The following is a 24,643-nucleotide window of genomic DNA, read 5'->3' as shown; positions in this document are numbered from 1 at the left end:
ACCCGTAGATCAAGACTCTGCACAATCATGAACCTCTCTGATGACCACTGGCCCTGCCGTGAGCTAACCAACTGGCAACTCCATACACCGTCTCATCCACCGTCACTTCCAACAGCAAACCCAGAATCTTGCCCATCACCACATTCAGCTTCGCACCCAGCGTCCCGCCAGCCCGCCCCCACACTACATTCTGTGTCATTGCACTCTGCACCGCTCCCGCGTCATCTTTACCCACAAGCAGCACAAGACCCACGCGCCACAGAGCCAGTCACAAGTTCATAAGCACCAACATAGCAACAGTTACAGGTGCAAGTGCACAAGTGTGTATTGGCTAGCTACGTGACTCGCGCGCTACAAGGATGCCCGGCCGTTGCACTCGCACCACACTACGCTACAGACCGCTCTGCCGGGTACCTTGGCGTGGTTTGGTAGCCGTGAACAGGCGGAGGGCGACAGCGCGTGATGAGCAACGGCTCGCTCGGAGGCAAGTAAGGCGCGTCGTATAGGGGCCGTGTAGATCTCGCCGCACGTACGGCTTCCTTTCTCGAGGAGCTCCGTTGTGCGCGTTCTGCAGGGCGTCTGGTATGAATCCCCAGATCCATTTCAGCAGGCATCCTTTCCCAATGTGCGAAGATACCAGTCGCACGAGGGTACAACCTCATGCCTCATAGCACCGCCGCTATGGCGCACACGCGCTCACACGACCTTCTCCGTTTGCTGTGCTTTCCGTCTGTGAGCGCGGCTTGGGCTGGCTTTCCGTTCCCGCATTCTACGTGTCTTCCAGAACCCCACTCATCCGGCGCCAACATCGAGCTGCTTGACCGCCTCCGTCACGCCGTTGACCTCCTTCTCCGGCTCGTAGCCAACCTCGATATGGTTCTTGGGGCGGTTCTTGTTCAAGCCCTCGAGCAGCACGCATGCCTTGCAGATGTCCTGGCTAGAGAGATAGCCGCACTTCTTGCACTGGCCCATGACCTGCTTCTTTGGCTGATTGCGCGTATTGTTTGGCGTCTTGGGGACTTTCCTGCTCTTGCCCACAGTAAGAGGCACAGGCGCGGCGCTCTTCGCGATCTTGGACGTCGTGATCTCGATCTCGAGCCCGGCGTCGGCGGCGCGGTCGTTGGAAGAGAGGGCTTGCTCCATGGTAGCCATCTCGCCGCCTGAACTCCGACCCTGGGCACTACCGCAGCCACCTTCTTCTTCGTCGCCCGCGGGCACGGAGGAGGCGCAGACGCCGCCGCACCCTTCGTCGCTGCCGGGAACTAGCTTCGCCATGTCCTCGCCGCTGCGAACGACGTCCAAGATGGCGCTGGGCCGGACGCGCTCGAGGTTCTTGATCAGGGCGCGGGCGCTGCCGCGGAAGGCTTCGGGCGAGTAGATGCACTCTGTGCTGAAGTAGTCGAGGTTCTTGTGGTGGGCGTAGAGGACGATTTCCTTTTCGTAGGCGTACTTGAGCGGCTTGGAGCGCTTGATGTGCGTATTTGCGGCGGGGTCGGCAGTCAGGCTGGGGGTGCTGGTCACGATGGAGGTTGTGCGGGAGAGGCGGGGGAGGTCGCCGCGGAGCACTGGTGCTGTCAGCATGGGCCTTTGGGCTTGGAGATGGGGGCTCTCTCACAGTTCATCAGCACCGTCTCGGCAACATCGTCTGCGTTGTGCCCCGTCACGACGTGCTTTACGCCGAGGCGTGCGGCTCCCCGGTCGAGCGCCTGCCGTCTGAACACGCCGCAGTAGGTGCAGTTCCCTCGTTTGCCCACCTGCTCCACAACCTGGTCCATTGTCCACCCGTACAGCTCGTCGTACCCCAGGATGCACAGCTGCATGCCATACTGCTCGGCATTGCGCTTCACCGTCTCCAGACTGTCGTCTCGGTATCCCTTGATGCCCTCGTCGATGCTCAGCAAGATCAGGTCGAGGCCGTAGTCGTAGCGCTCGTTGAGCGTCTTCAGCACGGAAGCGAGGACGGTCGAGTCTTTGCCGCCGGATGCGCCGATGGCAATGCGCTCGCCACGAGCGAAGAGGCCGGTAGACGTGATGGTGTGGTGGATCTCGGTCTCGAAGGTGGTCAGGAAGCAGGCGCGGCAGAGCTTGCTGTGGTCTTTGGGCCGCAGGATGAGGGCGCGGCTGGTCCTGCACTGGGCGCACAGAGAGGGCGCCATGTTTGCGCGTGCTGCGAGGTGCGAGCAGTGCGTGGCCGAGGGGAATAATTCAGACAGGCGAGTCAGCGCGCGGTGGCGGGGCTGCGTGGGCGAGTCAGGCCGCGGACATATAGGGGTCCCTACCTAAACAGGGCGCGACGCCAGCCGGCCATGCAGATGTCTGCAGCTGCACTCGAGACTCTTTTGCAGTTGTCGCGTCTGGATCCCGTCTCGTGCTTGACATGAGATGAGCCGCGCTCGCTGCGGCCTGTTCAGCACGGCGCAATCGCGCGTTGCTCGCACCCAATTTCCGCTGCACCCCGGCGGCCGATCGCCCACCACGTCCCCTGCAGAGACATCTCGAACGACTGCACAGTGAACTTTGACGACCCTGGCGGCGTCCCCATCAGACGGCTGTCGGGACCCAGTGCATTCCAGTCCGCCGCCATGGACTCCGCAAAGGCTACAGCGGCAAGCGCCGTCGCGGCCACGCCTCCACCCAATGGGCGCAAACAGCACAAGCCTAGCTCCTCACTCGGGTCGCTGTACGAGGTTCTGGCCGATCTCGACGAGAACCAGCTGGAATATCTCCTCCAGGAAATGAACCACACCGGCCACCAGAATGTAAAAGTATCACAGGCCGTATCCGCCTTCGACTCGCAGAGCCCGCCGGAATCTCTCAGCGCTATCAGGGCGAGCATGCTGCCATGTGCACCAGGCCTTCAACGACAGACATCCAAATCCCAGCAGGGAAAACTTCGGTTGCAAACAGCCTTCCAGAGAGCACCTTCCCTGAAGCAGAGACAACAGACCGATTTCCGCGCTTCTCTCAAGCCTGCCCAGGCCGCCGCAACAGAAACCCCCAGGCGCGGCACACCCCGGAGTCCACCTGTACAGCAACCTGCTGCTCCAAACGATTCGCCCATTCAACCCGTGATCACCAATCTCCCACCTCCATCTCCAGAGCCGGAGATCCACCTCCAAAAACGCGGAAGCACTACCACCAACACTGCGAAGGCCAGACGACCTACGACAAGCTCAATCCGCACCATCTCAGCGTACAAGCGCATCCCTCGGCCCGACTTCAACCTCCCTCCCGGAATCACTGTCCCAGACCTCCTCCAGCTCCTCGAGGCCGAGTTTCTTTCTTCCACCTCCCTGGACCCAGGTGGATCTCCCATCTCTACATCCCCAGCATCCGCCTTCCCGGGGCAACTCTCCCTATCGCCTTCCATTTCTTTATCCGCGAGTCCAGCACCGCCAGGCGGTCGTACATTAAGAAGACACTCGTCACGCCTGGATATGGCACTCGAGGCGGAGCGCAATGCGAGTGGGGTTGAGGAGATTGGGCTGGGGATGCTGGAGCCGAGGGGTTCGCCTTCGCCGGCGAGTCTGAGGCGGGCGTCGGCGGCGAGTTTGAGGCGTTCTTCGGCGGCGAGTCTGAGGGGCTCTAACCCGGGGACCCCGGTGGAGGGGTTTGGGTTTGTGAGGAGCGAGACGCCACCAGTCGTCATGGAGGGGATTTTCGACGTGTTGGAGAACCGGTAGCGGAGCAGGTGAGGCTATGGGGGTACGAGGGGACAGTGAGAGGGGTTGGGGGTTTCTGTGTAAGATGGGATCTCTTTCGCTGTATATATATCTGAACGTACATGTTCGAATGCCAAACTCCGGCATACCGTATACCTTGTAATTACAACCTATCTCCTCCATCTGAAGGGGTCCGCGGGGGTCAGAGTCCGTTTTAACCCCCATAAAGTACCTCCTTATCCGCTCAAACCCGTGTGACTGGAATGTGCCCGTCTTTCGGGCCACCGCCACGCAATCGCACGCCGCATCATTGGCGCGTATGAAAGCGCTCCACTGGCCGAGAATCGACTGATTCTTTACACTGCATTGTTGAAAGGCCTGACTAAAAGCCCACGAGGATAAGCCACATGTGCAGGTGTGGTTCCCTGCTTCCTCTGAAAGAGTCTTCTGAAGGGGACAACGTGCGGTTTCGGCTTTCCGCCTTCGTTCATGATGTTAGCTTCCAGTCTAAACGAGAAACTCAAAACAACGAGAACACGGTCCCATGTGTCTTGCTTGCTGTTCAAATCGTCGTCTGATACCACACCACATCATCAGCGTGCATACAAGAGGTTTCCTGGGTGCGACGCGCCTTGTTCTTCGCACTGCTTTGGTTGATGGTCTGACCAAAAGTAATCTCGGGCCGACGCTCATGTAGTGCGCTGTCTGTTTCAAAACCTAGCGTCGTGGAGAAATGTGGAAGTCTGGCTGTCTGTGTTTGGGTCGAAATGTTCATGGCGGAGACGGCATCGACTTACTCGAGTCTGAGATCCAAGAAGTACACACTCTGTGGACTTCTGCGTGCTCTAGTTCAAAACAGCAAGGATGCTGACATGGGAAGTTGGTTCTTGCCTCCGAATTATAAAATCACGCCAATGGAGTCGTGGGGACTTCCATAAGTGCACAATGGTTTGTTGCGTGTGCTTGGGATCTAAAAGACATCTCGAAGACTGCATGTCGTGTCGGTTCTGGTTGAAGCGTCCCACCACTGCTGCTAAAGAATCCCCTGCGCTAAGTCCAATGTCTTCTTTACGCTTTGGACCACAATATCACTAAATCATTGGGACGCTATGTCGATGTGAGCTCTGTCCTATTTTAATATCTACGGCATCCCGCGTGCACGCGGGAGGCTGGCTGGCTCACTTTGAGTCCATGAAGGCAAACCGACAGAGGAAATCAATCATTGCAGCCTATATTGCATGTTTCTAGACCAAAAACTACCGGATGCACCGCGTTATATGGTGGTGGCGGGCGGCCAAAGTTAGTCAGGAGCACCTATAAGCCTCTCCCGGCCTCCGTCTTGATCTTGCTTTCTCTAAGGTGCTATATTCAAGTCTAAACTAAGCTTTGAGCGCCCAGATGCATGGTGGCTCCTTTCCTGTTCCAGTTTGACACCAAAAATTCGGAATGTGGGAGATTGTCCCGCCGGCCTTTAATCCAATCCCCGCATAAAAATACACTATGTGGACTTCTGGAAACGAAGGTGCTTTTCCATTTGCCTGGGATCAAAACAAAATTGTGTGACAGTTATGACGTGTCGGTCCTTGAAGAAAACTTTTGAATTTCTAACTGCCGGCGCCCACGATCCGGATCTGTGTCAATCAAGCAGACTCGATGCGACACTGTCATAGCGCAAGTATTCAGATTACTCCATCCTTGACTGTCCAAAACATTTCCGTCATATCGTTTGGTAAGACAGCGCCGAGATTCTTCGCAGCAAAGACTGTCAAAGGAGCACCTTTATCAGTGCACAAGAGAATGGCGCTGCGATTCTCCGTCCCACTCACGATACTCTTCAATAAATCAAGCAAGCTCACAAGCTTGCGCAACGCCTGCTGATGATCTTTTTCCCAAGTCCCAAACTGCGCTTCAACGTGCGTGCAGCGAATTGATCGAACTTCCCCTTCGACGTGCCTCCCTTCGATGAGGTAAGGCGTTCGACTGAACCATATCTGTGGCATCGGATCGCGTCTGTTCTTCCCGTAAAGTTTCAGTTCCGCGAGTTTCGCGGGGTCAACAAGATCTCCTTCATGAATCACATTGATTGCTCCTGCAAGGAAGGCGCTACCTCGTGCGTGTCTGGTTGACAGGTTCGCCATCGAGGCCACAGCATCCTCTACCGGATCTTGAGGCTGTGAAGGACCAGAGTGTCTACCATCATCGTCATCGTAATACGCATCCACCTCAAACTGCACAACGCAATTGAGGTGACCAAGCAGATACCGAACCACCCTGTGATGGCTGTGTGATTGGTTCAACCCGTTCCCCGGTTTTGTGAACCTCGTTTCGAAGTTATGGCCGTGTCCGGAATTATGAGCCCCGTGTATCATGAACGCAGCACTCGCCTCCTTTCGACTGATGAATAGAGTATCGTTCACCATGTGAAGGTCCATACGAAAAGGGTCTATGGCCTTGCCGGCAGCGAAGTCGAGCAATTTCCGCAGGCTATTGCGGCGTGTAACAATGTCGATGTCATCGAATTTCGTACTGGGATTCATGGTCGCCAATGCCCGGAATGCGGGTTCGTACGGATAAGTGGGAAGTTTTGCAGCCTTCGCATCCTCCAAGGAATACCCGGCATCTTTTGGCAAGGTGCATGGCAATGGCTGAGGATTCCACTGCGGAGGCCCACCTGCCGATGTTGTGAGCTTCAACTCGAGGCCGTTCTTAGAGTTCATATTACCAGGTACAACGATACCACTACCATCCTTCAACCAGTTATAGCTACAAAGCGTCTCGCATCCGGACACTGATGACACGATTGCGTCATTCAGAGCAAACTCATTAGCTGAGACCGTGTGCACGAGACTATCAACATTCTCCATCATCCAAGCTGTCTTCCTGCGTAGCGATTGTGCTTTTGCATTGTACCTGACACGAATAAGTTACATCCGACAACGCTTTGTAGTCGGTCTTGCATCGGCGCACCTCGATTCACTAACATTCTGGCGTCGGGACATATCGAGGGACGATTGAAATGTGTTTCTTTAGAGATCGACGATGAAGTGAACGTCAGAACAGATGGGACTTGTAGTTGAACAGTAACGACAGTCAGGGTAGCAGCCCACGACACAATTTTTGAGCTGTATCACACTGCCCCGCAATCTACATCATGTGGCTGCAGGTGCGACATGGATAACTGACCGCACCGAATGGGCGACCTTGGATTACTAGTATCTCGGAACTCATGCGTATTTGCCTGTTGTCTCACATGGTCCATACATCCATACTACGCCGTGTGGTACGTGGCACCCTAATGTATCGATTCGGGAGAGATGCGTGCTGACCACTCCTCACCTTCTGTTCTCATCGCTCATTCCACCATCCCAACAATATTGACAACGTGACTACGGCACACCTCTGCACGCTCTGCTAACGTTTCCCATAATTGCCATTATGATATCTATCATCAGCGGCGGAAACTGAACAGTGGGTCTATACAACTGGATATCCCCAATTGAAATGGACTCTGGCCGTCCTCCATGGGATGATACGACTCTATTCACCGGGTCCCATAGCGAAATGCACCGGGTCATCAGCGAGAACTCTTCAAGTCGAAGTGAAGACATGTTTCATAGCTGCAAACACCCTGATCGTTCCTAATCGCATTGTGCATACGTGCCCCAAGATTGTGAGCCCCGACGGTCTCAAGTTCACTATCAGGCGACGGATAGAATCGCTTTCCGAGTCTCTTGATGGTGAGAGATTTTCCGTCCCCCAGAAGGGTGCTTTCATTTCTTGGTCTGAGGAATTTTGACACTGCCCTGGAAAGATCAGACAAGCATTCAGGCATGGTGAGTTAGCTGGCTCGCGTTGCGCCCCTTTCGGAATTCAAAACCGGGCGGTCAACGGGTGTATGGTGGCTTCTGAACACTAGCATACCAATGAGCATATGATATTGTAGAAGATTCGAGGCTGGACCGGTAACCCATTGTAGCAAAGTCAAATTACTGACGCAAAGGCCTTATGGAGTTGCGCCAGTTCTAAGTATCTAAAAGAAACTAATCGATGTGAGTGCTTAGATGGCCCGCAGGCTCATTTTCTACGAATAGTACGAACGGAATCCTATGTGCCGATAAATCGCCAGAAAGGAGCAGGCACTCGCATGTGCTTGGAATCACAGTTCGCGCTGTGACAGGAAAATGATGTGTCTGTATTCTTGGCAAATTAATATCATTCGAAATCCCTCTTTTAGTGTAAAAGGAGGTGTGAACATCGTGTTAGCGTTGTGTCTGTTTACAAATAACCTTTAAATTTGCTTAAATATAATTCTTCTTACCTTACCTGTCAACATAAAAGCATTGCCAACTTGGATCCAAAAAGCTGGCATATCATATCTCCTTAATACCTTTACTAATTGCCCTTACCGATCGTGAGTATCTCTCTAGGGAAGTATACAGTCGTTTGGGTTCAGAGTCTTCTATCTAAACACCACTATTTGACTGGGCTACTGCCTAGCTCACGCGAACAACCAGCCAGAACACAACACCACCACACCTTGCAGGGAACCAGGAAACTATCAAGAACAAACACAATTTAGTCTTTTTCCCCAGGATATTTTCAACAACAGAACCCGCCTTTGCCTGACACCTCCCATAGTCGTTTTGGACAAGTTCGGCTACACTCATCCCATGTGAATCCTCGGTACCTTGACACCCCTGTAGGTGAACCCGTCTAGTCTTACGTCACGTCTTATTAAGGCAACGTCAGTTGTGATCCTTCTTATCTTGTAGGAAACCATCGATCAAAATGTGCTGCGATACTACCTACGTTTCAATCGCTTTGAAAAATCTCGCAGCGTGAGCGTATCGCGAACCCGAGACAACCCGCTCAAGCCTCTCTCGTACCTTCCGTACCACCATACTAAAAGCATTTCACCAACCATCAGCATACAATATGGAAACCTCGTGCCACCATATGCAGCGTATGCCCGCCCCCTGGACCCTCCGCGCAGAATCCTACCTCCTCTTTCTGAAGCTCAGTTCCCTCCCTGAGGGCCTCTACGACCCTCTCAAATCCGCATGGACCGACGAGTCTCTAGGCTCCTTCACCGGCGGTCTCGGCGCCATAATGATAGTCCGCTACACATCCACGCCCGTCGGCCCCTACGACGAACTCATGCTGATTCCAGGCAACTTCAGCGTGCCTCGCCCATCCACTGGTCCGCCCCAGATTCCCAAGAAGGCACTGCGTATAGCGCGGATATACGTGAGCCAGCGCGCGACAATGTATAATGGCCGCTTGAACTGGAATATCCCGAAGCACCTTGCGAGATTCGAGTTTTCAGCGCCAGTGACAGGGGAGGGTGCGAGTCCACCGGAGAAACTGACGGTGAAGGTGTTTGCGCCGGGAACGGTGGAGGGTGATAGTACGGCGCCTTTTTTTGCATGTAGGCTGACGCCCTGGAGATGGGTACCGCCGGTGCCGGTTAATATGAAGTATGTGCCGCTGAAGATGGTACATGTGCAGCCGCCGATTCCTGAGCCGGCCGGGCATAGGCGTGCGGTGCAGGCTGAGCTAGATGATGGCGTGGAGATTGATCCATATGATGTCAGCGCGAAGAATGAGGTTGCGGTTGCTGCGGGGACTGATCGGTGGTGCTCGTTTGATATTGGGGGGAAGGTGGTGAGGGCTCGCGGATGCTGGGTGGAGATGTTGCGGAGTGAGACTAGGGGCGAGGAAGAAGGGATGCACTTTCCGCAGGAACTCAAGCCGTGGAGTGTGGGAGGGTGGATGGAAGATGCCATTCTGGATATTGGGAAGCCTCTCGAGTGGAGGTTGTAAAGCCAAGTTCACCTAGTTATGAATATGGTGGCAGTACCGTACGTGCGGATGGTAGGATAGCAACAATTGTCTAAGATTGAAAAAGTGCTGTGGTGCTGCAGACAGCCAATGCCAGTGCCACAGCTCCACATCACTTTTATAAATTAGAATCCTCGGTACCTAGCACAGAATAACAGCGCTACAGCAATATTTTCGCGGTTTACATACAATTACTAGACTGAGAATCAACCTTCTGACGTAACAAAAGTGCTGTGATGCTGTGGGCAGCGCATTCCAGCACCACAGCTTCGAAGCACTTTTTGAGCGAGGCGTGCGACATAACCACACCATTTTTGCACGTTGGTCTATTTGCTGCTTAAAGCTTCACTCAAGACCATACCCTGAGGACAACAAACGTAAGTGCTGGCTTTCGTAGATACCTTGAGCTAACATGGTCTGTTCCAACCTTGATTATAAGGCTGTACGGCTGATTATCTCTTTGTCGTCGCTAATAGGATCAATTTCCTAGCTTCATCCACTCCCCAATGTTGACTTGGGAGAGGAATTGTTCGTAAAATATCAAAGGAGGACTCGTACATCCACAGCGGACATCGAAGATCTATCAATGGACAGACGTCCAAATCGCGACCCACGAACTACTCGAACCCCGCTTGGTTATATGAACGGGTAATTGTATAGTCCCCGAGCCATTCGAAGCATCATTACCATCAAAGAGCATATCGTCCGAAGGCAGGCTGAGCACCCCCAAAAGCTGTTGCCTGGATTCCCACAAGGCAGAGCCTCATCCCGCCCCTCTCGCCCATCACTCCGCAATCTCACCCCAACCGGAACTGCATTCAGTTCCCTATCCTACTGCAGTGCTATGAAGATCATTAAATGCCTGGCTAAACACTATGTACCCTATCACAAATCCCGACCCTATGCCTCGACGTTACATTCGCACCTCATCTCACCTCACTTCGCCTCGCGCCTCGCTCGCAACACGCACCCTCTTACAGCAGATACACCAGCAAGCATGACCCCTGCACGCCACATTGCGGTGAGGAATGCCCTAGGCTAGCCCGATACGTAGCGCGCTTTCAGCTTCATTCTCGTGTGCTGACCTGGACTACGCGGGCGCGCATTCTAGAAGCCCGCTAGGTTTGAGTCGCGGAGGTATGTTATGCCGATCGATCGTGTGAGCTTGAGTAGACTGAGCTGTAGGGATGGTTATGAGGACAGGTAGGCTTCGAGAGGGAGTTGGGGTGGCGGAGCTGTGCGGCGGATGTGGCGCAGGTACGGAAAGGAAGGGTCTAAGAGCTTTAGCGCTAGAACTTGGGACCAAGAAGCCTTTGTGCGACGTTCGAAATGGATGATGTTGCGTAGACAGTCCACTCTGTTGAGTCACACCGGGCTGCTGTTAGCACTTGATGAAGTTGCGTGCGAGAGTCCTCGCCGGGCCGTGACTCACTCATTCAGGCTTAGCCTACAAAAGCCCTGGAGTCAGCAGCAACAAGCTGTACATAGACTTGTGATTACGAAAGCCATCTTCACACAGTGGAACTCGCCTGCGAACGGATATGGATCAGTATGACGACCACAGCGCCCAACCTCAAAACGCGCAAAAGCCGCATAGTGTGCATCTCCGACACGCACAACCAGACGCCCAAGCTGCCACAGGGCGACGTGCTCATCCATGCGGGTGATTTGACGAAGCAGGGAAGCAGAACCGAACTAGAGAAGACGGTCAGATGGCTAGAAGCCGCGGATTTCGAGGCTAAGATTGTTATTGCTGGTTTGTGAACACCGAATTGCCAGAGTAGGGAGTTAGCCGCTTATACGGACTAGGAAACCACGATATGACACTTGATGCACCATTTTTCGAGAAGCATAATGCACATCCTTCTGGTCATAGTAGATGGCCGGATACCCGCAGCTCGGAGGACAACAAGAAGCTGTTCACTGAGTCGGGCTCGATCACGTATTTGGAGAACGAGGCTGCGACCATCTATTTGAACGCTAAAGACGGCCCACATACCTGCTTCAAGGTATACGGCAGTCCCTATGTGCCCAACAATCGGGACTGGGGTTTTGCGTACAAGCCTGGGACGGGTCGCGAGCTTTGGGATGCGATTCCTTCAGACGCCGATATTGTGGTAACACATACTCCGCCGAAAGGCCACTGTGACAAGGCCATTCATGATGAGAGAACTGGGTGTGCGGAGCTTCTGCAAGCTCTTCACCGCGTCCGGCCAATGATGTGTGTGTTCGGGCATATTCACGAAGCACGTGGTGTGGAAAGGGTGCGGTGGAATCTCGACTCTCCGCGAAACGGAAGCCTGACGCGAGGCGTCGAGGTTTGGGAGGACCCAGGCACCGGCAAGAAGCAATCAATGGTCAATTTGTCTGCGAGAGGACGTCGTCCTTTGGACAATCGCAGTGGGTTGACACGTCAGATCTACTGTCCCAAGCACTTGGCCCAGGACAAGCCCCTCGGTGGGGGCCTGTCAGGTCCGCCTGGCGTCACTCAGCCTTCTGAGATTGATTCAACCTCGTACCTCGAGGGCATAACCGGCGAGATAAGAAGAGGCGCAAAGTTTATGCTTGGAGGAGCAATTGAGCATCGCCAAGGGGTGGGCTCAGGCGGGGTCAGGCCTGAGCACGAGCCTGACGTGGAGGCCGATGAGCGGAGGGAGACTGTCATGATCAATGCGGCTTTCTTGGGCCCCCATCATCTCAAGACCGCGTTCAACAAACCCATTGTTGTGGACGTCGATCTTCCAGTGTGGGCAACGGAAGACGACGCAGAATGATGTAGGGGTTCCCCATCTGGATATCTGGGTCGATCTGTGTTGTCAGAGTCGTACAGATGGACGAGCTCCGCAAGGGCAGTGACGGACTTTGTGCTGGTGAAGGGCGTCGGGTCCAAGATGCGCTCAATCAAGTCCTCACACGTACGTGTACAGTAGTGGTGTTTGAACAGGGCTACGCTCTATGCGAGCAGGTCGCGATTGGTAGTGGTAGTGAATATTGCCCCGCTTATTGTGGCGCCGTCCCCGCATGGTGTCGTCCGTGGCCATTCAAGGTCAGCGTCTACTGCAGACTACTGTTCTTCTAACGCTTGTCATCCGGGACGGATCGAGTTATAAAATATCTGCCTGGCGATTCTGGCGATGCAACCGCCGGTGTGTCAGGGCCATCCCTTGCAGCTTGCACGCATCACTTCTCAACCTGGCGAATGCCACGCCACTTGTGGAATGGCTCTGCAGGACCTCGTGATGGCTCGCTCGTGGTCGAAGGTCTCCGCTGTCTCGGCATGGCGGGAAGACCTCATGTGAGGACGATCAGGGCAACGCTCGGGAGGCTGCGAGAAGGCACTGGATGTGCTCTGCTCCCGCAGCCTCTTGTCTTGGTCATGCCTTGCAAATGTCTCTGCAAGCGAGGCCGTCTGGATCTGATTGGGCATGCGTGGTGCTATCGGCGACTCTTGGGATTCTTGCTCGGGGGGTTCTGGATGCCGCAGGAGGGCGTGTCGGCCCAATGGCAGCGTGGGCAGTCTCAGGTCCCAAAACGCTTCATGTGGCCGCAGCCCGACGTGATTGGGCGTGTGTTTGTAGCCGCCGTGCCCGCGACGCAGAGTGCATGCAGCAGGTCTCGCAGTCGGTCTCTGGTCTGTGCGATCTGGGGTGGCTTGTGGCTCTCCGTCTGGCAGTGGACGGGGCGTGGATCGATGGTGGTCTCACAACGTGTGACTGGCCATGGCCAGTGGGTGCGATCCCCCAAGAGCTGGCAACTGACTACCTCGCGTCAGCAGCGGTGGAGCGCAGTCGCTGAATCGGCCTCAGGGCGGAGCTGACGCGCATTGGCTGCTGCAGCCCCAGATGCCGAAAGCATGTAGTGCGCTGCGCAGCGCATGCGTGGGAGAATGAGCAAGGTGCTGCTGGACTGTCCCTAGATAGCCTCGAGCGAGCAACAGCAGCGGAGCCTTGCGTCCGCCATTGATTACCGTGGCCCGGCCTACACCATTGCACGCTGCACTACCCTCTGCTCCTCTTCGAAATCCCCTTCGATTCTCAGCTCGTTTGTAATTCCAATTCGACGCTCGCGTCTGGGCTGGCTCCATCGGGTGTGTTAAGCCCCAAGCAGTACGTCACTCACCGCCAGAACGACCCGCATCGTCGTCTCCGGGTCGTTGCCATAACAAAGCACCGTCTGGGCGAGACAAGAGGGTGCTTCAGACACAGCCGCATTACGGACGCTGGCTGGAGAGTGCGACATTTGCTTATCCAGTGCTGCATCGCCTGCGGACTTGTCTCTGGTCCGGCTTCTACCTTCTACGGGCTTCCCTTGCGACGGCGTTGGCGTTGGAACCTTCCCGCCTTCCCGCCTTACCTTCCACTTACCTCATCGCTCCTGCCGCGAGCGACCATCCGCTCGAACAACCTGCCCGGCCACGGCCATATATCTTCCACGCTCCTTACCAGCCCGCGGATGCGAGCGCGTCCTGACGATCATTGACCAGAACAGCGCACTCGCCACGGTGCCTGGAGCCAAGGCGAGCCACGTACCTCGCCACACCCCGAACCAGCATTATCCCGCACCCTTTCAGGGACGCGCCACGGCTCTGTTTCGCCGCTTTCCAGCATTTATAACATCGACACAACACGCCTCGGCACGCCAACTCCCCATCGCCGCGCACCATGGACCCGCTGCCGCCAGACCCGTACCTGGCGCTAGGCCTGGCCAAGGACGTCGACATCGAGACCATCAAGAAGACATACCGGAAATTGGTCCTCAAGTGCCACCCCGACAAGGTCACCGATCCGTCGTTGAAGCTGCAGAAGCAGGAGGAGTTCCACAAGATCCAGCAGGCCTATGAACTCGTCGGCGAGGAAGAGGCGCGTGCTCGCTACGATGCCGAGGTGAAACTCGAGGCTCTACGCAAAGAAAAGGCTGCGAGAGGCGCCAGCGGCAGTGGACCAGACATCCGCACGGCACGCTACGACGTTCGCACACAAGCCCCCGCTGGTGCGAGCTTCAAGGCCACCGGACCCGCACGCTACGACGACCATAAGTCATCGCGACACGGCGACGACCGGTACTACGAGGACCGCTCGCGCAGGTACGATACCTACGAAGCATATCCTCCAAAACAAACCACCTCGCGTAGCTCTCGCGAGAAGGTGAGTCCGCAGAAGACCACACGAGAGTCCTCCGACCGAACGAGATCGGATTACAAGAAGTCGCGCGACAAGGAGCGAGACCGAGATCGCAGACACGTCGCAACAGAGAGGGAACGTGAGAGCGACCATTCTGCAGACGAAAAAGCACGCTATGAGGCAGAGTACAAGAGACGCAGTGACGATGCTCGCAGACGCGCCGAGGAAGACGAGGCGCGCAAGGCGGCCGCTGACCTTCGCCGTAAGGCAGAAGACAGGCGCTCGTACGAGGACAAGTACGATCGCAAGCAGAAGCTGAGCGCACAAGAAAACGATGCGGTTCGCTACATTCGCATGAGCGCAAAGGGGGACGCTGAGCGGCCTTCACCCAGTAGGACCAACTCCTCGCGAGACATCCGAGACGTGCGCGATTCACGCGACTACTACGACAGCCGCGACAGCCGCTCTCGACGAGACAGGCCAGAGGCTGTTCGTCGCTCGTCTGCACGCCCGAGGGATCGCCACTCACCACCAGGCCGAGACCGCAAAGCTCCCGAAATCGTTGACTGGGAACCAGAGGAAAGAAAGATTCCGGCCTTCAAGCACTCGTCATCCTCGCCGGCTGAAATACACGTGCCGCGCGTGACGCCGCATCGATCCTACACAGAGTCGTCGCGCGACCACCGCCGGTCTGAGACATCCCCGACACCAATGTTCCGTCGCTCTGAGACGATGCCTTCCGTGCCACAAGCTTCGCCTACCAGCCGCAAAACATCGACTGTGCCTCGCCCCTCCGGGCTCCGTGAGTCAGTCACACCGCATGATTCCGGATCTAGCAGCCCGGAGGCCTACCCTACCATCCCCCCTCCTGCCTCCACCAAGCGCTATTACTACCCCACGCCTGGAGGAGGTGTCAGCCTAGCTCCGGAGGACATGGGACTGGCTAACGGTCATCGCACTGTGCTACGCGAGCCAGTGCTACGTGAACCAGAGCGACAGCGCCATCGCTCGCCGTCGCCACTCACTCCACTCACTCGTCCTCCCATGGGTGCCAACAGACCTTCCGAAGCTTCCTCCGCACGATACACCGCAGCTACTCCTAGTAAATCCTCGGTCCCGCCACCGCCACTCGGACGCTCCGCAACCACTATGAACATGGGCGAGGATCGCGGTCGATCTCGTCCCCTCTATGGCGAGATTGGCTCTGACGCGGCGCGACGTGAGAACGCACGCCGTCAAACGAGCTTTTCGCCGGACAAAGTGTCCTATTCACGAAAGATCGGTCCTGAAGATGTTCGGTGGGCACCCCAGAGCGGCAGCGCCCGTGACCGGGATCGAGACTACCAGAAGCCTGCGTTAGGCAGACATGCTACCTATGTGTTCTAGAGGCGTGCATGCCTCGCGTTGGAGGCTTTGAATTGCAAACCAAAGATATTATCAACAGCACACGACTCATACACAACAGTAAACGTTTACAGCTGGATACCCATACCTGGCTCTCGACACGGCTACATGGAGTTGATTTGCTTCACTTGTTTTGTTGTCCTTGTTTTCATATTTTGTTCCGGTTTGTCGAGAGACCAGGCTTGATTTGCTTGTTTTGTGCTTTTAGCCGTCTCCCTACCACCCTCGCAACCGCCAATCTGGTGCTTGCGAACTGTAGCGAACTTCCTGTACATGATGTATTTCTTATCCTCTCTGCGATCAAGCCTGCCTTGATCTTTGCTACACCTGTCTTAGCTCTCCCACCACAAGCCTACATGGCGGATCATTTGTAGGCGTCTTTGGTTTGGTAGTACGTGATTCTGCGAAGTCACTCTTTTATCCGTTCGCTGCATATGATTTACGATAACACTGAATGACGACGACGGGGAGCGATGTGGTTGGTTGAGAGAGGTGCGATGGTTGAGCGTGGACATGGGTGGAAGTGAATCGGGGGCGTTGAGTGCAGGTGTGCGCTCCGCTTGTATGTAGGGCATCAATGAAATGGAATATGAAACAACCTGAACACATGGATTGTGATCAACGTGACTTTGTAAGGAGTGAATACATACGAAGAGATACCGGCATGGATTCTACGCGTCTGTCCGCTCCTTCCTTCTAATTGATAACATGGTTGCAGGTGAACAACTGACAAAGTCTGTGCCCAACGACCCTCTTACATGATGCAAGCCCACTGTGTCGGGGATGCAAGCATATGAACCGTCGGAAACGCCAGTAACCTGTCTGAGCCTCAATATGGGTTCTACCCCGTGTCAGGCCTGCAAACGCGTTGGCTGCAGGCTCGCTCTTGCTTCATGCAGCTGCCCCACCTGTGCTCATACGAAGTACTCCCTGAACCTTCGCTTTTGCATCATCGCATTTCCGCACGCCACAACACGTCTCTCATCGAAGATGCCAACCGATGCGCCCGAACCAGCGCCAGCTGAATTTCTCGAGTCATACCAGCGTCGTGTCGCCTGGGGTCACCTCCGAGATGGAGTTCAGGACGGGGAGCTCTGTACGCCTTGCCAGCTTGCGGTAGACGAGGGAGACTATCGCCGTATTGGTACAGCAGCCTGGCTGAACAATGGTTTTGTCAACTGCGAGCACCTGGATGAGCCATTGAACTACTGCAGCTTATGCAGACACATCCTAAGAGCTCGAGAGCGAGCGAGCGAGAAAGGAATAGTTGATAACACGCCCGATAACATAGAACTGGACTGGATGGGGGCGAATATTTTCTGTCATGACAAAGGCACCGATCTCGACGGAGACGATACGGTCCTACGAGATTTCAGGGTCAAGAAATGTCAAAGCAGCAGATCGATACAGCGTGATTTAGTCGAGATCGATAGGATCCAAAGCTGGCTGAACGAATGCGAAAGTCAGCACATCGAAGAAGGTTGCAACAGGCATCGAGACGAAGCGAAAAACGAGCGAAATACCTTACTACTAATTGATGTTCAGAACGACTGTCTCGTGCAGGGGCACTTCAGCGACCGCTTTTTCGCCCTCAGCTATGTCTGGGGTACTTCGCAGCAGTTCCTCACTCTCCAAAGCAACTATCCAGGACTTTTGGAAAAGGGCAGCCTGTTGACGCAGCCAATCACCCAGACTATCCTAGACTCGATGACTTTGGTGAGGAGTCTGGGTGAGCAATACCTGTGGGTAGACACAATGGTACGACGCGAAAAGACCGGAGGTTGCTTGAAGCTGACCGACAAAGTGCATCATTCAAGATGATGTGATCAACAAAGCAACGGCGATCACTCAGATGTCTTCAATCTACAGCTGCGCAGTCGCCACAATTATATGCTTTAGTGGAAACTCTGCCGATGCTGGCTTGTCAGGAATATCCCCCACCACCAGAAACAAATCGGCTGTCTACATTGCCCCAGGTCTCAGTGTGATAAAGCGACCGAATTTGAAGTTGGACTCGACTGAGACTGAGTACATCTATCACACCCGAGCCTGGACGTTCCAGGAACAACTATTGTCCAACCGAAGCATCATCTTTCTCGAGGAGCAGGTCCATTTCCAGTGCAAGAGAGAGCTTCTCTCTGAAGACAGCTATGTTCATAGCGCCGCAGATAGAACCTATCTCCAAACCACACTTGAATCTGTACGCCTGACAAGCGAAAATAAAAAGAAAAGGAACAAATTGTACAGTCCCATCGAAGATTTCCAATGGTATGAAGAATTTGTCCCTGAATACACTGCCAGGAAAATGGGGTATCCGGCTGATATCATTAACGCATTCACTGGGGTCCAAACGCAACTGAGCAAGCTTTTCGGCTGGAGGTTCACAGCAGGGTTGCCAATACAACTCTTTGATCTTGCACTCTTATGGACACCCATCAACTCTGTAGTCCGCAGGGTCACTGAGCTTCCGCATCCTAGTTGGAGCTGGTCGGGCTGGATAGGATGCGTGCATTACAAAGACGTCCCGGCTTATCTCAACTGGCCAGGTGGATTACCGCTAGGAGATAGTTTCCTCAGAAAATCATCCAACCTAGAGATCGACACCAAATCATCTGCAGTATTACATTTTGAAGGCGAGGTCGTCACCTTGGACGCCTTCTCCCTGAAACAGAGCGAGAAACAACTCATTAACACACGAGCAAATCTCCCAGTGACACCGCACATACACTTCGTATACAACCAATTTGGTCGCTGCGGTATCTTCTATGGTCTGCAGAGTATCGACAACATCACCGACCACGAGGGCAGCTTCCGGCTCTTGCGACTCAGTGAGTGGCAAACTATGCTGCAAGATGGCTCCTACCATGGCCCATGTTTATCATACTTGGTTGAAAACGGATATGAGCATAAGGAAAAACTGTTTGATGAGATTTTTGAAGATACAAGGTGGTCCACGCTAAATGTTATGTGCGTGCAACGGAGTAGAGGGACGTGGCAGAGAGTGGCTGTGGGACATGTGCATACGCATGCTTGGAGGGATGCAGGCCCTGTGCGGGAGAAGCTAGAGATACGGTGATAAGTTTTCCACTCAAGGGTGAGTAGCTCAGGCAAACCTACGATGGTCGAGCGATTCTCCCTAAAACCTTACTCTGCTCGTCGTAAGTCTGCACCACCCACAACGAAAGCGTTGTGGTCGGGTCCGCGCTTCGTCTGCGTAAGCCTGAACATGTTACGCACTCCATCGGTTCCAAACAATTTGCGGTAGAAACCTTCTGTTGGCATCGCGACACAATACCTTGTCTTTGGTGACCCTCATCCAAGAAAGAAGTACTCGGAGGGTTAGCGGATGCGGGTCGAAACAAAAGGCACCGGTGACAGCGCGCGAGAAGTGCAACTGTGGGAGGGGATATCACAACATGGAGGTGGGAGCGGATTGTTAGTGCAGGTGTGGGGCTGGATACAAGGTAGGGTAGGAAGCTTTCCACTGGCGGCTTTGCTAGATCAACAGCAAGAGGCCTAGGACTGGGTGTGTAATTGCTAGTCACGTTGAGATAACTGCATGGAGCAGGGTGTAGTGCCTTGGTTTTGCTAGATACGTGAATATCATTACCAGACATGTGGCGAACTTACATGGCGGATGTACCACGCCACCCGACCATACTGTTAACTGATCCCATCATCATATTCTACACGTTCACCTCACCTCCTACTCCGTCCCCAACCTCATTGTGCTCAAATTCCTAGACCTCACCTTCTGAATATGTTCAATCGCCTCAATGAGATGCGGCACAAACTTCGCCGGGTTCTCCGTCGCGGGGAAGTGTCCCAGCTCCGGCATCGCCTTGTGCTTTGCGCCCGGTATCTTTTCTGCCGTCTTCTGCGACATCTCGGGCGTGTTGGACCAGTCGTACTCGCCGGTCAGCATGTAGACCGGGCACTGGTTCGTGTCGATGTTGGCGACGCGGGAGCGGCCGTCCCAGCCGCCGAAGTAGAAGTCGAGGTCGCCGTGGAAGATCTGGGTGGGGTGTTAGTGAGGAGAACGAGAAAGAAGGTGGGTAGTGGGAGCATACCCCATATGCTTGGGCGCTGTAGAGGTGCCATATGAGCTGTTTGTTTACGAGCGGTGCGGTTGGCGACATCATCTTTACTTGCTTAGCATGATTAGAACAGCGCGATTAAGGTCTAAACTCACTCCATAGACCCACTCAGGATTGAACAGCGACTGATTAACGTATGGTGACCGGTCATGCCATTGGCGCTCCATGTTGAGGTATTCAGACCTATGCGATGTTAGCAACGTTCTCCACGCGATTCTCGTGATAGACTGACCCTTGCAGTGGAATGGTGCCGATGGCTCCGACTTCCTTGTGCCTGATTGCAACGGCCAAGCACACTTGGCCAGCCATACTGGCGCCACAAATAATCGGCCGTCGCAAACCCAATGTTTTGACGAAAGCCGCAATGATGCCAACATAGCTGTCCTCAGTGTTTGTGTGTGCGCCTGGGAAGTACTGCTGCGACGGGAAGCTCCTTCCGTGTCCAGGTAGATCGAAGGCGTACATCGTACATCTCGAGCGCATCCGCGAGTCGTTCATCACGCCATGGTACTGTCGACTGTCGCTACCTGCTGTGTGGAGAAACACAATAGGCTGCTTGCCTTCGCCAGAGTACTCGTAGAAGACCTTGGTCTTACCCCACACTGGGGCTTCGAGGAACACGTACTTGCCTGTCAAGTAGTCATGCGTCGGCTCCGGCTGCGTGTCCTCCTTCATCGGGCCACACTGCGCGTCGTGCGCAAGCTCGAGCACGCGTCGCCAGACATGCGTCCAGTGTGCGAAATGAGTCTCGTCGCCTTGTACCTCGATGCCTTTCTGCTTGATGTTCATTCCGAACATGCCCCAGTAGCTCTGGTACGGCGCGACTGGCACATCCTTGAAGAATTGCTCCCACTGCTCCGGGAGAGCGGAAAGCGTGAAGAGCGCATCTTTGGACGAGCCGGCTTTGGCCTTCGCGGAGCCGTTGCTGACTTCAATGAGGAGAGTGTTGTCGGAACCGCTGGACTTGATGCCGAAGGTTGCCGGCTTGTCAATTGCATTAGAGGTTGTGAATGCTTTAAGCTGGCCATCCGACTGGAGCAGCTCGGTGAATTTGTCGAAGCTTCCCTTGAGCGCTTCGGGGAGGTCGGACCAGTTACCCATCGTTTCGGTCGTAGAGTGCCAATTGTTGCGGGAGGGTCTGTTCACAAATCCGTGGAGCAGGAGCAGGCAACGTAGGAAGACGCGGATCAACGGAACCACGCTGGGGTGATGGTCTGCTCATATAAATTGACTTCCGCATCCGCAGAGCTAGCTATGAGGTCAGGCGGGGTAGACTCGACGGCTTCAGATGCGGGGTGTATGCACGTGGAGCAATAGCTCGGTACGGGAGAGGGTAGCTCCGGGAGCTCTTTGTTAGCATTGTGGCGAGTGTGGTGAGAGGAAACCCTGATGACCTTTCTAGGATAGGTGAGGCATGGAGCGCGCTCCGCTGCGGGGACGTAGTTGGGGTGTTAGCTAGTCTTCAAGAGGTAAGGTCTTAGACTACCATGAGGTCCACTTCTGATATGTGATACGCCGTTCCTTTCCCACTACGACACGCCTTAAGCCTTTGACCCTGTTTCCGCGGCATATATTTGCCCAGGGTAGCATGGAGTTCCTAAGCCCCGAAGGTTGATGCCAAGGCATCACGGCTATTGGCATTACAGCACGCATTACTCTGATCAAAACGCATCTTTTCACGCGCGTCTGCCCATTGTACCAGGTAGCTCAATTCAATGGGATCATGAAACGACCAGGCCGGTTACCCGTTAGCCTCTCGCGGGCTGGAGGTCTCGAAGGCCTTGAAAACGACATCTGCTAACGAGCACTGTAGGGAACTCAAAGAGGGAGCCGGTGTGCCTGAACACATTCAATTCCGCTATCTTCACAACCACAGTGAGAGGACCAAGTTCAACTGCACTATTTTCGGCGCCCGTGTTATGTATTTGGCCATGCGTTATGCAAACCAGCCAGCGATGATCAAGAAAAGACCTGGATCATGGAAAAACCAAACAGATGGGCTGCAGTACTGTCCAAAATTGTGACAAGAGAGGAGAACTTGCCTAGCTCAAGACGCTGAACGCCACATTTTCCACAGCTTGAACTCCAATTCCGCCAGATGCTGTCTGGGCATCATCTCTGGGGGCGTTGTGCGGGGACTCACTCGAAAACCTGAATTGAACACGCAATTAATGCGCGAATGGCCACGGATATGTGTTACCATTGCGTTATGAAAGCCCGTGAACACAGCGAAGTCGAAACTTTAAATGTGGCTTTTAGGATACTACCTAGCTTCATGAGGCTTCACAGTGGTTACGTGGACGAAGGAATGGTGAGGAATATAACTTTAGAGATGGATCTCAAGGTACTGATGTTTCCGTATCATGACATCCTGTCAGTATCCCTGTAGGAACAGGAGCAGGTGTGTCGTTACACTCGCAGAACCCAGATCACGTCCGCATGTAAAATCACAGCACAACACTACAGTTGACTCTGCACTATGTTCCTGATCACAAGATAAATTGACCTTATCCCCCCCCCCCCCCCCGAATCCATTCCGTGGGCTATACATGAAATCTCCTGCCGCATCACTTAACAACGCAAACACGATCTACCAGTACTTCACCGGGTGCCAATCACCTCCTGGACAATGTTATCGCAGCCCTTACCACGATCGCCCTTCTGTGGAGTGTCATGATCATCGCAGCACAAGACTTGAAGTGTGATCAAGGATTTCTCCCGTATTGCACTCGAGCTCTCGATTCGCTCGCCTCCCCCTTTATATTCTCTAGGAACAGTGTTCCGGCTGCCGTTGCGCAGCCTTTCCAAGAAAATCTCAATTTCTGTGCCAGTGTATTCCCTGAAGGTTGGCTGTGCTGCAGTGACCCAGGATATTGCACAATTCCCTCCTACGTTCTAAAAGATGAGGAGATCTGACCTTGATTATATTACTGGTGTTAATGGAGTTCCCCTAAATGGGACTGATGAGCCCCCATTTTGGGGGCGGGAAGGGCATAGGTAGCGGCAGGATCCTCTTTAAGTAAAGGAACCTGCTGAGGGGACAAGAGAAGGTGGAGGCAGAAGGAATGTAGCGCTGAAGTAAGACCTGGGGATGACGAAATGTGCATGGTGGGAAGGACCTTGAACGAAAAATGTGAGAGTTGGAATTATGCACTAGTCCGCCGCTTTCACAGAAGTCTTGCTCACTATGTGCTTGCCTTGTGCCTACTGGTGCACGGAGCATCCGGCACCTGTAGACAGGTGATGCGTGCCCTGCTCCATCAACGATCAACCTCGTTCACGAAAGCTACCTCTTCCTCCTCACAACTCTTTTCGTGACTCGTGTCGAACCAAACATTAAGGAAATGGTATCCCAGCCTTTGCCCCGCGCTCAAATGCATCAATCAAAACCGCCTAGAACGTCTCTTCTTCGCCAGCCTCAGTCTCAGCGGGGATCTCGAAACCCTCTTCGGTCGAGTATAAGATGTTCTGGATTTGCTTGAGCAAGCCCTCGTCCTTCTCGAGTTCCGGGTCCGCCTCCATTGCTTGTTGGATCAGCAGCTCGATGTCGCGCAGCTTGCTGAAGTAGAAGTCCCGCTCACGTTCAAGACCTGCCACAGTCTCTTTCAACACGTTATTCTCCTCACGGAGAGCAGCGCTCGCGGCTCCTCCACCACCAAGCGGTGTCCGGGTTCGCGGGGCTGCTGAGTTGCTTGCAGCGGGGGCTCTCCGGGCGGCGGCGGCAGGGGCTGCGCGAGCTGCAGGTGCGCCAGTGCTGGCAAGTCCACCTTGTCCGTTACGGCGGGCGAGCGCATCGTATTCGTGGCCGGGGAAGTACTGGTCCCAATACCTCTTGGCAAACTGGAGGAACTCGAGGTTGTCTTGCATCTTGCACTTGACCAGCTGCTGCACGGGAATTGGCTTGTCGACATGGTGTTTGGCAAATGTGTCTGGCCATTACATTAGCGCGTCTCCTCTCTCCTCGCTGCTGCTGGACCTACTCTGCAATATCTTGAAATTCTGTAGGTATGCGTACTCGGTGTTGGCGTTGAACTTCACCCTTGCCATGGGCACGTCATCTGGGGTCGTTAGCCTCTGTTGTATAGCGACCAAACAGTAGTGGCAGACTCACAGAATATGCTGTCAAAGACCTGGCATAACGCTGCCCTGTTCGACCGTCAGCATCCGCTCCTGCCGATATCCCATGTGCTCCAGCACACGACCCCTCCGAGCCGCGATCTGGTGACGTACCCAGTGCCGCATTGTTCGACCTTGGTAATGTTGAGCTGGAGGAGGTTGTTCAGCCATGCGACGAGTTCTTGTCTACAAGGAACGCAATGTTAGTGAAAGATCGCCGACTGTGTGCATGTTGCCCGGATGTGCAGTGTGGCGGCCGTACCTTGATTCTCCCATTTTGATCGATGCAGCCACAAGTGTGCGTGGCGTAAGTTGTTGCAGTTGTAAGTGTGTCGAGTCGTGGCGGCAATAAATGTGGCCTCGGCGGGTGAGTGAAGTGGGAAGCGTGTGGTTGTTTGTTGAC

The 24,643-nt window shown here is 54.4% G+C and overlaps 9 protein-coding genes across 9 annotated transcripts; 5 read left to right on the top strand and 4 right to left on the bottom strand.

The window, feature by feature from the left end:
• Positions 1-792: 792 nt before the first annotated feature.
• CC84DRAFT_1079526 (adenine nucleotide alpha hydrolases-like protein) lies at positions 793-2,156 on the bottom strand (the record flags this gene model as incomplete). The annotated part of the gene is made up of 2 exons (XM_018173851.1): positions 793-1,565; positions 1,616-2,156. The coding sequence occupies 2 exons, from the start codon at positions 2,154-2,156 to the stop codon at positions 793-795; spliced, it is 1,314 nt and encodes a 437-aa protein (XP_018042470.1).
• Positions 2,157-2,305: 149 nt separating this feature from the next.
• Positions 2,306-3,856, top strand: CC84DRAFT_1159472 (uncharacterized protein). The gene has a single exon (XM_018177245.1). It carries the CDS (start codon positions 2,583-2,585, stop codon positions 3,681-3,683), a length of 1,101 nt encoding a protein of 366 aa, XP_018042469.1. The 5' UTR covers positions 2,306-2,582; the 3' UTR covers positions 3,684-3,856.
• A 1,387-nt stretch (positions 3,857-5,243) lies between these two features.
• Positions 5,244-6,801, bottom strand: CC84DRAFT_67352 (uncharacterized protein). The gene is made up of 2 exons (XM_018187081.1): positions 6,385-6,801; positions 5,244-6,333 (listed from the first exon to the last, which is right to left on the bottom strand). The coding sequence occupies exons 1-2, from the start codon at positions 6,527-6,529 to the stop codon at positions 5,342-5,344; spliced, it is 1,137 nt and encodes a 378-aa protein (XP_018042468.1). The 5' UTR covers positions 6,530-6,801; the 3' UTR covers positions 5,244-5,341.
• A 1,657-nt stretch (positions 6,802-8,458) lies between these two features.
• Positions 8,459-9,538, top strand: CC84DRAFT_1134414 (uncharacterized protein). The gene has a single exon (XM_018176023.1). It carries the CDS (start codon positions 8,598-8,600, stop codon positions 9,483-9,485), a length of 888 nt encoding a protein of 295 aa, XP_018042467.1. The 5' UTR covers positions 8,459-8,597; the 3' UTR covers positions 9,486-9,538.
• Positions 9,539-10,866: 1,328 nt separating this feature from the next.
• CC84DRAFT_1254437 (Metallo-dependent phosphatase) lies at positions 10,867-12,479 on the top strand. The gene is made up of 2 exons (XM_018184464.1): positions 10,867-11,259; positions 11,313-12,479. Exons 1-2 carry the CDS (start codon positions 11,055-11,057, stop codon positions 12,275-12,277), a joined length of 1,170 nt encoding a protein of 389 aa, XP_018042466.1. The 5' UTR covers positions 10,867-11,054; the 3' UTR covers positions 12,278-12,479.
• Positions 12,480-14,164: 1,685 nt separating this feature from the next.
• Positions 14,165-16,423, top strand: CC84DRAFT_1226004 (DnaJ-domain-containing protein; the record flags this gene model as incomplete). The annotated part of the gene is made up of 5 exons (XM_018183580.1): positions 14,165-14,470; positions 14,507-14,706; positions 14,740-14,808; positions 14,839-15,014; positions 15,045-16,423. 5 exons carry the CDS (start codon positions 14,165-14,167, stop codon positions 16,007-16,009), a joined length of 1,716 nt encoding a protein of 571 aa, XP_018042465.1. The 3' UTR covers positions 16,010-16,423.
• A 594-nt stretch (positions 16,424-17,017) lies between these two features.
• On the top strand, positions 17,018-19,103 carry CC84DRAFT_1080922 (uncharacterized protein; the record flags this gene model as incomplete). Its single annotated transcript, XM_018173912.1, has 2 exons — positions 17,018-17,743; positions 17,832-19,103. The coding sequence occupies 2 exons, from the start codon at positions 17,018-17,020 to the stop codon at positions 19,101-19,103; spliced, it is 1,998 nt and encodes a 665-aa protein (XP_018042464.1).
• Positions 19,104-19,591: 488 nt separating this feature from the next.
• Positions 19,592-21,535, bottom strand: CC84DRAFT_1159467 (alpha/beta-hydrolase). The gene is made up of 4 exons (XM_018177244.1): positions 20,357-21,535; positions 20,220-20,307; positions 20,098-20,169; positions 19,592-20,042 (listed from the first exon to the last, which is right to left on the bottom strand). Exons 1-4 carry the CDS (start codon positions 21,223-21,225, stop codon positions 19,734-19,736), a joined length of 1,338 nt encoding a protein of 445 aa, XP_018042463.1. The 5' UTR covers positions 21,226-21,535; the 3' UTR covers positions 19,592-19,733.
• Positions 21,536-23,202: 1,667 nt separating this feature from the next.
• Positions 23,203-24,636, bottom strand: CC84DRAFT_1159466 (uncharacterized protein). The gene is made up of 5 exons (XM_018177243.1): positions 24,503-24,636; positions 24,355-24,426; positions 24,236-24,270; positions 24,105-24,182; positions 23,203-24,053 (listed from the first exon to the last, which is right to left on the bottom strand). The coding sequence occupies exons 1-5, from the start codon at positions 24,514-24,516 to the stop codon at positions 23,518-23,520; spliced, it is 735 nt and encodes a 244-aa protein (XP_018042462.1). The 5' UTR covers positions 24,517-24,636; the 3' UTR covers positions 23,203-23,517.
• Positions 24,637-24,643: the final 7 nt, after the last annotated feature.

This window comes from Paraphaeosphaeria sporulosa, assembly GCF_001642045.1.
Source record: "Paraphaeosphaeria sporulosa strain AP3s5-JAC2a unplaced genomic scaffold CC84scaffold_1, whole genome shotgun sequence".
NCBI classification, from domain to species: domain Eukaryota; kingdom Fungi; phylum Ascomycota; class Dothideomycetes; order Pleosporales; family Didymosphaeriaceae; genus Paraphaeosphaeria; species Paraphaeosphaeria sporulosa.
This window is presented reverse-complemented; position numbering and strand designations above follow the sequence as displayed.

Excerpts from the sequence above, each read along its gene's own strand:
- CC84DRAFT_1159472 (XM_018177245.1), top strand. The coding sequence starts at position 2,583 with ATGGACTCCGCAAAGGCTACAGCGGCAAGCGCCGTCGCGGCCACGCCT.
- CC84DRAFT_67352 (XM_018187081.1), bottom strand. The coding sequence starts at position 6,529 with ATGATGGAGAATGTTGATAGTCTCGTGCACACGGTCTCAGCTAATGAG. Across the intron at positions 6,334-6,384 it reads TAGTGGTATCGTTGTACCTG|GTGGGCCTCCGCAGTGGAAT; the intron begins GTAATATGAACT and ends CAACATCGGCAG.
- CC84DRAFT_1134414 (XM_018176023.1), top strand. The coding sequence starts at position 8,598 with ATGGAAACCTCGTGCCACCATATGCAGCGTATGCCCGCCCCCTGGACC.
- CC84DRAFT_1254437 (XM_018184464.1), top strand. The coding sequence starts at position 11,055 with ATGACGACCACAGCGCCCAACCTCAAAACGCGCAAAAGCCGCATAGTG. Across the intron at positions 11,260-11,312 it reads GGCTAAGATTGTTATTGCTG|GAAACCACGATATGACACTT; the intron begins GTTTGTGAACAC and ends TATACGGACTAG.
- CC84DRAFT_1159467 (XM_018177244.1), bottom strand. The coding sequence starts at position 21,225 with ATGGGTAACTGGTCCGACCTCCCCGAAGCGCTCAAGGGAAGCTTCGAC. Across the intron at positions 20,308-20,356 it reads GGCACCATTCCACTGCAAGG|GTCTGAATACCTCAACATGG; the intron begins GTCAGTCTATCA and ends AACATCGCATAG. Across the intron at positions 20,170-20,219 it reads ATCCTGAGTGGGTCTATGGA|ATGATGTCGCCAACCGCACC; the intron begins GTGAGTTTAGAC and ends AAGCAAGTAAAG.
- CC84DRAFT_1159466 (XM_018177243.1), bottom strand. Across the intron at positions 24,183-24,235 it reads GGTCTTTGACAGCATATTCT|ATGACGTGCCCATGGCAAGG; the intron begins GTGAGTCTGCCA and ends TAACGACCCCAG. Across the intron at positions 24,054-24,104 it reads GAATTTCAAGATATTGCAGA|ACACATTTGCCAAACACCAT; the intron begins GTAGGTCCAGCA and ends TGTAATGGCCAG.